Here is an 11,670-nt window from a genome sequence, read left to right as displayed (position 1 = left end):
CCAGCATGCAAGATGGCAAACAATTGTTGATTGATTTTTCTGTCTCTATCTGCCCTCTACCCTTCCTCTAAATTCAATTAAAAATAAATGATTAAGCCCTAGCCGATTCGGTTCAGTGGATAGAGCTTTGGCTTGCGGCCTGAAGGGTCCCCAGATTCGATTTCGGTCAAGGGCACATGCTAGGTTGCAGGCTGGATCCCCAGTAGGGGGTGTGCAGGAATCAGCCGATCAATGATCCTCATCATTGATGTTTCTATCTCTCTCTCCCTCTCCATTCCTCTCTGAAATCAATAAAAATATATTTTAAAAAATACACACACACACACACATATATATATATGTTTTAAACACTCTCTCTCTCTCTCTCTTTCTCAGAGGTCCTTGCCTTATAGGACCCCCAGTGTCCAGCCTCACCTGGTCTCTAGTCCTGGCCCAGCCCTCTCTGATCTCCTTGATCATTTTTTTTAATTGTGGCAAAAAAACACATAACATAAAGTTTACCATTTTAACCTCTTTTGAATGCACAGGTCAGTAGTATTAAGTACATTCACATTGTTACGCTACCATCGCCACCATCCGTCTCCAGAACGCTGTCATCTTGCAAAACGAAAACTCTGTGCCCATGAACCACCAGCTCCCCTTTGCTCCCTGCTCCCACCCACTGGGACCGCCATCCCACTTTCTATTTCTATGAGTTTGACTTCTTTAGATACATACAGAGGTGTTTGTCTTTTTGTGTCTGGCTTATTTTACTTAGGACAATGTCCTTAAGGTTCATCAGTGTCGTCGCAGGTGACATGATACACCTCCTTTTTAAGGCCAGATAATATCCCATTGTGTGTATATACCACATTTTATTTATCTATTCATCTACCAATGGGTTGTTTCCACTTTTTGGCTATTGTGACTAATGCTGCTATGAGCATGGGTGTACAGAGGTCTGTTTGAGACTCTGCTTTCAACTCTTAGGGCTATATTCCCAGCAGTGAGATGGCTGGATCATGTGATAGATTCTATTCTAATTGTTAGAGGAATCGCCATACTACATTCCATAGTGATTGCATCATTTTACATTTCCACTAACAGTCACAAGGGTTCTAATTTCTCCACATTCTTGCTAACACTTGAAGTTTTAGTGTTTTTTGTTTGTTTAATATATTTTTATTGATCTCAAAGAGGAACGAAGAGGGAGAGAGCAATAGAAACATCAATGATGAGAAAGTATCATTGATTGGCTGCCTCCTGCAAGCCCCCCACTGGGGATCGAGCCCACGTGCCCTTGACCGGAATCGAACCTGGGACCTTTCAGTTCACAGGCCAACGCTCTATCCACTGAGCCGAACTGGCTAGGGCTGGTGTTTTTTTTAATAGTAGCCATCCTAATCGTTGTAGGTCCGATTTGCAACCTTGCTCATCCTTAACTATCGAGTGTTGGTGCTGGAATTGCCTTTAGAGACCCTTTGATCTGGCCCCTGAATTGTACATTTTTATAGTCAGTAACTTGAGGTCCTTGTAACTTGCCTAAGGTCCCCCCTGGTCAGTGTGGGGAGGATGTTGGAGAGACAGCGTGAGGCCCCTCCCTGGGGTGTCTTGTGGGAGATCTAAGGCTGTCGGTCCAGGACATTACAGCACGTTGCCTCAACCTCTGTACTTCTGCCTGGTCACCTGCCCCCTCCGCCCTCCCCAAAGTTGAAGTCTTTCCATTCTCAAAACAAATAAAGGAACCCACAGTTGCTGCCAAGGCCAGGGAGGGAGCCGCAATCCCAGCCTTTTTCACAAGTCTTCCGTTTCAGTTGCCACTAAAGTAGCTTTCAGATAGCCAGTCCTGGCTCCCACTTTTCCCCCTTAGCACTCATGGGTGTAGTGCTCTCTGAACCTGTTTCCTCATTTACCAAATGGGGTTAAAAATAGCCCCTACCTCACCAGGTTGTTGATAGGGTGAAATGGAAAATGCATGTAGAGCACTTGGCCTAGCACAGTCTGCGTGATAGATGTTTGCTGGAGGACCTGGGGGCGAGCCAGGCCTAACATGTCGGGCTAGAACCCGTGTCTCCTGCCTCCCGGCTCAGTCTCTCCCTGCAGGGGTGCACTTGCGTCTCCTCGCTGAGAGGTTGGGGGAAGTATGTAGGGTGAGAGAGTGCAGAGGCAAAATAAAACGCCTCTTGCAGACCAGCATTTTGAGGTTTGGGGACCACGGTCTTAATTCAGACCCTGTTCAGAAGGAAAATTACGATGGCTGAGGCCCAAGGCCCTTAGAGATAGAAACCAAACAAACCCTAATCTCCTCAGCCCCGTGGAGCCCAGCTCTCAACAGCTGAGACAACACTACCCAAGGCTGAGGCCACAGAGAAAACGGACTAAAGGCAGAGGGGTTGGGGATTGCGATTTGAGGGGGAATCTCAAAGGAACTTGGGGTGTCAGCCACCTAGGGTGACTCAGCGGTGTGGCTCTTCACCATTCTCTTCCCCCTGGCCGAATAGAAGGCAGTGGAAGTAGAGCCAGGCTAGGGTCTCCTGACCAGAGAAGCCTCTACATCTACATCTCCCCTGTTCTGGGCGGTGGGGGGGGGAGGGGGGACTGCGGGGGGACTGTGTTGTTTGGAGCACCATGGGCTTGGTTTGGTTCCAGGGTTCTTGGAGGAAAAGTGGCTGATGTGCTCACTCCCTGCTGATCCCACTTCCTCCTCAAGCCCCTGATTCCTGACTATCTGTTCAACCTCGAAGCCGGCCCCTTGGGGCACTGAAATTCCTGAGATCTGTTTTCACCTTGTAGCACTGGGAAGTCTTCCAGAAGGTGACAGAGGTCTTCATCTTGGTGCCTGCACTGCTGGGGCTGAAGGGGAACCTGGAAATGACCCTGGCATCGAGGCTGTCCACCGCAGTGAGTGTCCTGGCCGGGAGGACGGGGGTATGCAGGACTCTGGGCAGCACGGAGCCAGGCTGGGAGATTGCGACTGGCCTCCTCAGCGGCCCAGGCCTGGGGTGTGGGGCTGGGGTGGGCAGGTGTAGGGAGATCCCGGGCCGGTGTCCTGCTCCTGGCAGGGGCTCCCTGCTCGAGTGGTTCCCAGGCTCGGTTTCTGGATGTCTCAGCCGTCCCTGGACGCTTGCCCCACCCCCTGTTTTGCAACCCGCCTCGTGACTGTTTGTGCAGCTTTGACAGGCAAGCATCATGCTGGTCCCTCCACCTGCACAGATGGGGGCCGCCTCTGATCTCCAGCCCTACTCTGCAGCTGGGCCGGAGCAGAGCCAGGCCTGCCCCGCCTCTCCCATCCCATTCCCTTGCCCCCTTGGCTTTGAAGGAATAGCCGGGGAGGGGTGCTCATCACCCCCACCTCCCAAACCCCTTAGATCAGCCATGACAGTTCAAAGGCTGGACCAGATACAGGACCAGGGGGTAGGAGGTGGGAGGCAATAAAACTCAGGAGGCAGGGGAACCAGGTGGCAGAGATGTCCCTGCGTGGCCACCAGTCGGGAGAAGGCAGCAGAGAGAAGTGGTAGCCAGCCTGCTCTGCCCCAACTGGCCCTGCTCCTGGCCTCCTGTGCCTCCTCACTCCTTCCCAAACACACTTGCGGCCACAGTCCTGCACCAGCAGCTAACCTTTCCTTCCTGAGGACAGCACGCGGGCTTCAGAGCTGGGGGGCCATCGGGCCATTCTCACCTGTGCAGGAGTGGGCTGTCCTGATGAGCAGGGCAGAGGGTGGAATCTGGGCTGGGCAGGTGTCGGGAGCAGCTCTCCTGAGAGGAGGAGACTGCCTTAGGAGCCCCCTTCCTGCCACCACCCGCCACAGGCGCTCAAGGAGCCCCTTCCCTCTCACTCTCCCCCCCCGTGCCTGCTTCACTCTCCACGGGGCTAGTCCCAGAGTCTTAGGGCGCATGCACTGCTTCCTGAGCCAGTTGGATGCTAATGGTCTGAGCTGCAGGCCTTTTCCAGCCTGGAGTTCCAGCCCCCTGTCCTCCCTCTCCCAGGCCAACATCGGGCACATGGACACACCCAAGGAGCTCTGGCGGATGATCACTGGGAACATGGCCCTCATTCAGGTAAGACAGCAGGAACCAGAGAGACTGGGCTGGGCGTCCTCCTTGGTCAGGGATGAAAAGCTTGGGCAGCCCCAGCTGGGCCCCGGGTGAAGTTCCGGCGTCCTGCCGAGCTGGCTTCTCCGAAAGCAGCTTTAGGAGGGAACCAGGTTTCCCAGGAAAGCAGCCAAGAAACTCGGCATCTCAGTGTCAGTTCTCGGCTCCCAGTGCTGCAGGGGGCTCATGTCCCCACAGATCAGACTCCGAACACCGGAGTGCTGACATGTCCTTGACCGCCCTTGTCTCGTGTCCCCTTGAGGCCCAAGCCTTGTCTCTGGGCTGAAGTCCTAGGCGCCATTGAACCTCACCCCAGTCCGCAGAGGAACACTCATTCCACCAGTAACATGTCCTGGACTCCTGCGGGGTGCACTGCACAGTACTAGTGTCTGGTGTGAAACTAAACAAATAAAGACATCATTCCTGCTTGGGAGGACTGGACAGTCCCGCCCCACCTACCTCCTGGGCTGCAGAGGGCCAGGACAAGGTCTCTGCTAAGAAGCTCTCTGCTCCCAGTGCTCCAGTTACCACTCCCCCCTCAGGTGCAGGCCACAGTGGTGGGCTTCCTGGCGTCCATTGCAGCTGTCGTCTTTGGCTGGATCCCTGACGGCCACTTCAGCATCCCGCATGCCTTTCTGCTGTGTGCCAGCAGTGTGGCCACAGCCTTCATTGCCTCCCTGGTACTAGGTAAGGAGGGAAGGGAAGGGGAGGAGGGTGCGAGGGAAAGGGAGTAGGGAGAGCTGCCCCAGAGGTGTCACCTGGGCCTGGCACTTCCAGTCTCTCTTTTTGTTGCTACCCCTCTACCTCTTCTTACCCTTCCTGGCTCCTCTCCTTCCTCCCCAGGTATGATCATGATTGGGGTCATCATTGGCTCTCGAAAGATTGGAATCAACCCAGACAACGTGGCCACTCCCATTGCTGCCAGCCTGGGGGACCTCATTACCTTGGCACTGCTTTCAGGCATCAGCTGGGGACTCTACCTGGAGCTGGGTGAGGATGAGGCTACGGAGGGTGTGAGCCGGGTGGACTCCTGGGTGGGGTTGGGAGAGATGGTTAGTGTATATGCAAATGTGCAAGCATTTCTTCTGCGTTCTTTATTTGATTGGAATACAGTTGTAATAGCTCCCCACCTTAGAGAATTGAAGTTAAGTGCTTATCTCAAGTTCATGCAGGTAGCAGGGGCAGGATAGAGAGTATCAGAGAAATATGTATATTCCTGCTGGATTATTGCTTGCCTTGGAGGGGTAAGGTGTACAGGGTAAAGGAAGGGAACGGAAGGCTGGAATCTGCTTGCAAAATGAAGAAGGGGAGGGGAGAGAGTGATTTCTGGGGATCAAAGCAAGACACCTAGAATCTGGTCTCTGTCCCGTATGAGTCCGGTGCTGGGGAAGCTTTCAGCCTTGGTTTTCTCATCTACAAAATGGGAAAGCCTGGCCCCTCCTATCTCCTGGGCTTACAGTGAGAATCAAATGAGGTTATATATGTCCAGGCATTTAGTGTGGGGTGGCTGTTGATCTGTTGGGATATTTGCAGGTTCAGCCAGGGGGAGGCTGGGAAGAGGGAGCCACAGTGCTCACCTCCGTCTGATCTCTGCTTCTCAGAAAACTGGAAATACATCTACCCCCTGGTGTGTGCCTTCTTCGTGGCCCTGCTACCGGTCTGGGTGGTGCTGGCCCGGCGGAGCCCAGCCACAAGGGAGGTGCTGTACTCGGGCTGGGAGCCTGTCATCATTGCCATGGCCATCAGCAGGTAGGCTCAGGCCGTGGGTGCCTACCCCCACCCTCTCCACCCTGCCACAGACTCCCTTTTAAGCCTGAAGAGAGGGAGCATGGCACAGACCCTGGAAATGCCTTCAATAGTGTGTCAGTCACTTGTCCTTCTATTTTAAATGACAGAAACCATCTGAAGAGGGTTTCATTGAAAATCAGAATGCATTTGGCTCAGGGAACTAAAAAGGCACAGCTGGATTCAGGAGCAGAAATTATATCATCAGGGCCCCAGTATTCGACAACTCTTGGCTCTGCTTTTCCTTGTGCTGGCCTGCAGTTCCGGTTTATACTTTTCTACTTGTACTAATTCAGTGGTAAGAGAGATTCTTTCTCTCAACAATTTCACAAAGTCCCATTATAAAGTTTCATTGGGAAAAAAAAATAATCTATATATATAAAAGCCTAAGCGACCGAACAACCAGTTGCTATGATGTGCACTGACCACCAGGGGACAGATCCTCAACACAGGAGCTGTCTCCTGATGGTCAGCGCGCTCCCACAGTGGAGTGCCACTCAGCTGACCAACAGGCACCAGACATCAGGCTCACAGCTGGCCAGCGCAGCTGCAGCAATGCAAGCCTCTCCCGCCTTCCGTGCAACGCTACCAGGCAGCAGTGATAGGCGCAGCGGGGCCAGGATGAACAGGAGTGGCACGGTGCCTGGGCTCAGGCTCCTCCCCAGCCGCCTGCCACTTTGCGCACTACTACATCAAGGGGTCCCGGGTTGCGAGAGGGCGCAGGCCAGGCTGAGGGACCCCACTGGTGCACAAATCCGTGCACTGGGCCTCTAGTAATAATAATAAAATAAAATTTCATTGGCTCTCCTTAAGTCACATGATTATTCCTGAACCAATCACTGTGGCCTTGGGGATGTGATGCTTTGATTGGATGAGTTTGGAGCCTAGTCCTCATAGGAGTAATGTCATGTGAACCACAGCCACTGAGTTTGAGAGAGACCATCCCCTGAGGAAAGGGAAATAAATACTGAACAGGCAGAACAGCAGAGGTTCTCACAAGCAGGTTGTCCTATGGATGGCGCCTCCAGCCAGCTTGGGAGGTGGGTGCCATCAGCTTGCTCAGGGAGCACTGTGACAGCCGAAAGTTATGAGCAGCAGCTGGTTCTGGCAAAAGAAGCAAGGACTGGGAGAGCAGGGACTCCTGAGAGCCACCTTGCTTCCCTTCCTGCCCACGGCCAGATGGGCCTGCCCCTCTCGTGCCAGGGACTGGAACAGAACCCCTTAATGGCCTTTGTGTCATTTTGTCTTTGTGTCTTTGTAGCGTGGGAGGCCTCATCTTGGACAAGACTGTGTCAGACCCCAACTTTGCAGGGATGGCTGTCTTCACACCTGTGATTAACGGTGAGGTTTGGCCTCAGCTGCCAGGGGAAAGGAGAGGGCAAAGAGGATTTGGGGGGCTTTGCCTCAGTCAGGGTTCTAGCAGGCAAGAGAACCCAGCTCAATTAGTTCAAGACTTGAATGAAGGGGCTTCTCCCAGAAGGGAGAGCCGGGTAGGACCAACAAGAGATGCTGAAGCATCCGGACATGAGCAGCAACAGGAAGCCCTAGTTCTCAAGGGGCCAGGGGAGAAAATAGTGTTATGGAAGCCCAGAAAGAGCCCTCCTCTGCCCCCAGCAGGGATAAGCCACAGCCACAAAGCAGAGAGGGAACAGGAAAGAAATACCTGGCCCCTGTCTCTCCTCCACCCTTTCTGATCACCTACTCATGCCTCCTGTTGAACAAATCTGATTAGAAGCACCATCACGGGAGGTTGGGTGATACAGTCTGTAGAGTCAGCCTCGCAGGGCTCAGAGCAAGGCCGAGGGGAGCAGGGAATGGGTGGGGATGGGATGCCAAGGAGAGTAAGCATAGTTCCTGGGCGCCAGATTCCAGAGCACAGAGCTCAGACCTGATCCTTGACATGGGTTACCAGAACCATTGGGTCCCTGGGTCTGCTCGGCGCTTTGGCGAGGGCCCGAGGCAAGCAGGGCCTCATCCCCCGGACTGTGTGCAACAGCAGGTGCATACACCCCGCTGCTGGAGAAGTCAGGCTCCCTGAGTCGACAGATCTGCCTGTGTCCCTTCCTGCACACGCAGCCACACCAGGGCCGCATGAGTCTGCCACATCTCCAGAGCGGGGGGATGGGAGGATTGGAAGACTCCTGGAATGGGGGTAGGGGGTTGTCTTTGTCTTTCTTCTCCATGTCTCACTCTCCTCCTGGGGACTGCTCCCTCCCCCCATGTCTAAGGTCCTTTTGTCTCTGCAGGTGTCGGGGGCAATCTGGTGGCCGTGCAGGCCAGCCGCATCTCCACCTTCCTGCACATGAACGGAATGCCCGGGGAGAACTCTGAGCAGGCCCCTCGCCGCTGCCCCAGTCCTTGTACCACCTTCTTCAGTCCTGGTAACGGCAGAGTCCCCCCAGCCTGGGTCCACTCCAGCCCTGGAGGGAAGGGTCAGCAGTCAGTGAGCTTCACTTAGGAAACAGCTGGGCCCAGATACCAGCTGTCGTAGTGGGCACAGGCCAGGCAGGAAGGCTCTCCTTTCCTGAGAACCCTGGGGGCTGGGACCAGGGGATGGAGAGCTAGAGGCAGTCCGCTGCCTGCTGCCCTGGAGTTGTAGCGTGGTACCTCCTGATGTTGAAAGACCTTCTGGGGCCAGGTTTCCTCCTCACCCCTGCTCTTCCTCGCTCCCAGATGTGAATTCTCGCTCGGCCCGGGTCCTCTTCCTGCTTGTGGTTCCAGGACACCTGGTCTTCCTCTACACCATCAGCTGTATGCAGGGAGGGCATACCACACTCACCCTCATCTTCATCGTCTTCTACATGACAGCCGCACTGCTCCAGGTACCGACTGGCAGGGGCCCAGGGGCCGGGCTGCCCTGCAGGGGTGGGAGGGGAGGCCCAGGCTTGGCCCATCAGACACTCTGCACCTCTTTCTCCGGGACTGGACGGCAGGTAAACACTGGACAGGGGGCTCGGACGCACAGGCTGTGACTTTGGCCCAGTGGTAGAATGATCTCTGAGCCCAGTGATTGAAGTGTTTGTAAGTTGAGAGGAATGAACCAGAGGTGGTGGTTTTCAGCAGGTGGTTGTAGGGCGCTGAGCAGGTGCGCTCTGACCGCAGAGCTCCCCGTGGCTCTGCTTTGCATGCTGGGCTTCCTCAGGAGACTTCGTATGAATAAAGGGTTTCCTGGCTTGAGAAACTGTTGCTAGAGAATCTGTAGGATCCTGTCCAGCCTTGCCATTCCCTGACATTCTCCCTTGTTGTGTTATTACGTTTTTCAACATTTTATTTAGAAATAATTATATATTCACAGGGCAGTGAAAAAAAAATGTACAGAGCGATCCCATGTACTGTCCACCAGTCTCCCCCAGGGTACCCTCTTACATAAGGTAGCACGATGTCAAAAGCAGGAAATCAAAGCTGATACAATCCGCAGAGCTTATTCAGGTTGCACTTGTTTTACATGCACTCGTGTGTGTGTGTGTGTGTGTGTGTGTGTGTGTGTGTAATTCTGTGCAGTGTTATCACATGTGTAGCTTCATGTAACCACCAGCAAGTCAAGACACAGAACTGGTCCATCAGCACAGGGCTCCCTCATGCTGCCTCTTTATAGCCACACTCACCCTAATTATTACATTTTAAACTTGTAGAGATTCGTCTGTGAATAGGTAATAACAGTCACATTACAGTTCAAACATTTCAAAGGTTCATAGTGAAACCTCAGTGAAAGGTCTAACTCTGCCCCCACCCCCACCCCCACCCCCAGCCATCCAGTTCTCTTCCTCCCGGGCCATCCGTGTATCCATTTCTTTTTTTTTTTTTAATATATTTTATTGATTTTTTTACAGAGAGGAAGGGAGAGGGATAGAGAGTTAGAAACATCGATGAGAGAGAAACATCGATCAGCTGCTTCCTGCACACCCCACACTGGGGATATGCCCGCAACCAAGGTACATGCCCTTGACGGGAATCGAACCTGGGATAGAGCAGGCTGACGCTCTATCCACTGAGCCAGACTGGTCACGGCCGTGTATCCATTTCTTATATGCCCTCCAAGCTGTTTCAAAAGCATATAAGCAAACATACCTATTTTTCTTACTTTCCTCTTTCTTTTACACACAGGTAGCCCTGCCTTTTTCACATAACTATGTGTCTATCACAGAGATCATTCCACATCAACATGTAAAGAGAAGAGCACCCTGATGTTTCACAGCTGCATTCTATTCTGTTCTAGAGAGGCTCCCTAATTTCATTTAACCAGTCCCTATTGGCCATCACTTATCCCTGCACCCCTTACCCCCACCTTGAGAAAGGCTGTGGGTTGGGACACCTTGGCAAGGGCCGGGCTGAGAACCTACCACATGCAGTTTCCCGGAAGCAGTCACCCAGGTCACCACATTCCCTTGCGAGGGTCTGAGGCTGGAGGTTAGCCCTTGGCCTGCATTGGGAAGGATAAGCCTTAGCTCACTATCCATCTCTGCCCTCCTCTTCTCCAGGCCTGTGGAGGGGCACCGCCTGGCACTGATCCCCAGAAAGGTTCTTCCTGATCCTTTGCTGCCTCCTCAGCCATGTGTCCCAGGGCCTGCTCAGGGGTGGAATGTAGGGACAGCTGCTGCCATTCCATTCCAGAGCGTGAAGTCCTCCTGCCACACTCTTAATTTGGGGCTCTGCTGAAAAGGGTGTGAAGTTATTGGGGGGAGGGGCTGGCCCTCACCCAGGGTCAGGGCCAGGGCCACAGGGGTACCGGGCAGCTGTGCAGGGGAGGGGGGATGTGAAGGGTGCTAGAACTGTAAGCACCGGCCCCCCTGGAGAGAAGACAGGAGAACAACCAAGTTTGCCTAAAAATAGGTATCAACTCTAGTTTCTTTATCCTGCGAGAGTCTCTGCTTTCTGCATCTGCGCCCCTTAGGGCGGAATTTACATACCGCAACATTTGCAAAGTACAGTCAAGGGTAAAACCTCCCCAATGACTGTGCTGGAGCCTTCCCGTTAGAACCCTTTTCATTCTCAGCCAGGTGTAGTGATTTAGGGAGCCCACCTGCGAGGGAGGATGCAGAGCACGTAGAAGATGTGGGCCTGCCCATCGCATCTAAATGCATTTCCAACTTAAACCTGCGTGTGAATCTTGTTTAAATGCAGATTCTGATTTAGGAGATTGAGGGGCCGGGGGGCTGAGACTGCATTCTAACAAGCTCCCGGCTGCTGCTGCTGGTCCTGGGCCCACTAGCAGGCTTCTAATCCAGATCCTTCTTAGCTGTCTGTAGTAATGGCGGGAACTCAAGGGCACAGAGAAAAATCGGAGCGGCAGGTAATCCAAAGTGTCTTTCGAATTGCTGTGCACTGTCTGCTTTCTGTCTAGCAGACTTGTTCATGATTCTGCTTTGCTAAGACTAACATTAAAACACACTTGCGTTTTTTGAGCCACAACAGCAGAATGGGCAGGGTCAGCCGTCTCCAGCACTGTTCTTATTCCACTCGGCTCCGGGGAGAAATCCCGCTCTGAAAAGCCAACTCCTGCCCCTGCCCCCTGCCAAGCTCCTGGAGACGCCAGCATGGCGGGAATTGGACTGACCCGAGAATAGAGTGACCTAGAATTAGAGGCGAGAGGGCTGGATTCCTGTGGCACGTCGGATTTCAGTCAGGGAACCGAACGTAATGCTGATGTGGGTGACCCCGGAGAGTAGAGCACCTTCCTCTCTAAAGGGCTCACATTATGCTTGTCGTCTATTCAAGGTGGTAACTGTGGGGTGAGAACAGAGAGGTCACCGTGTGGAGAGATGAACTGCCCCAGCACAAGGACTGTGGAGAGCCAGGCCTTGTGATGCCATGAAT

At 53.4% G+C, this 11,670-nt stretch overlaps 1 protein-coding gene across 5 annotated transcripts in view; it reads left to right on the top strand.

Moving 5' to 3' along the window:
* Positions 1-11,052, top strand: part of SLC41A1 (solute carrier family 41 member 1) — a 20,593-nt gene extending 9,541 nt beyond the window's left edge. For 4 of the 5 annotated variants that reach the window (XM_014460925.2, XM_014460926.2, XM_014460927.2 and 1 more), the window contains 9 exons: positions 2,773-2,880; positions 3,967-4,038; positions 4,614-4,758; positions 4,915-5,061; positions 5,673-5,820; positions 7,118-7,197; positions 8,103-8,237; positions 8,530-8,678; positions 9,961-11,052. In XM_014460925.2, coding sequence (XP_014316411.2) covers positions 2,773-2,880; positions 3,967-4,038; positions 4,614-4,758; positions 4,915-5,061; positions 5,673-5,820; positions 7,118-7,197; positions 8,103-8,237; positions 8,530-8,678; positions 9,961-10,041 — 1,065 coding nt within the window. In that variant the 3' untranslated portion in view covers positions 10,042-11,052. Of the gene's footprint in view, positions 1-2,772; positions 2,881-3,966; positions 4,039-4,613; positions 4,759-4,914; positions 5,062-5,672; positions 5,821-7,117; positions 7,198-8,102; positions 8,238-8,529; positions 8,679-9,151; positions 9,242-9,960 lie in introns of those variants that run through there. The other variant, XM_023759011.1, reaches the window with a different exon arrangement.
* Positions 11,053-11,670: the final 618 nt, after the last annotated feature.

This window comes from Myotis lucifugus, unplaced genomic scaffold (genome assembly GCF_000147115.1).
Source record: "Myotis lucifugus unplaced genomic scaffold, Myoluc2.0 scaffold_145, whole genome shotgun sequence".
NCBI classification, from domain to species: domain Eukaryota; kingdom Metazoa; phylum Chordata; class Mammalia; order Chiroptera; family Vespertilionidae; genus Myotis; species Myotis lucifugus.
Note: the sequence above shows the minus strand (reverse complement) of the source record. Positions and strands in the feature narration are given on the sequence as shown.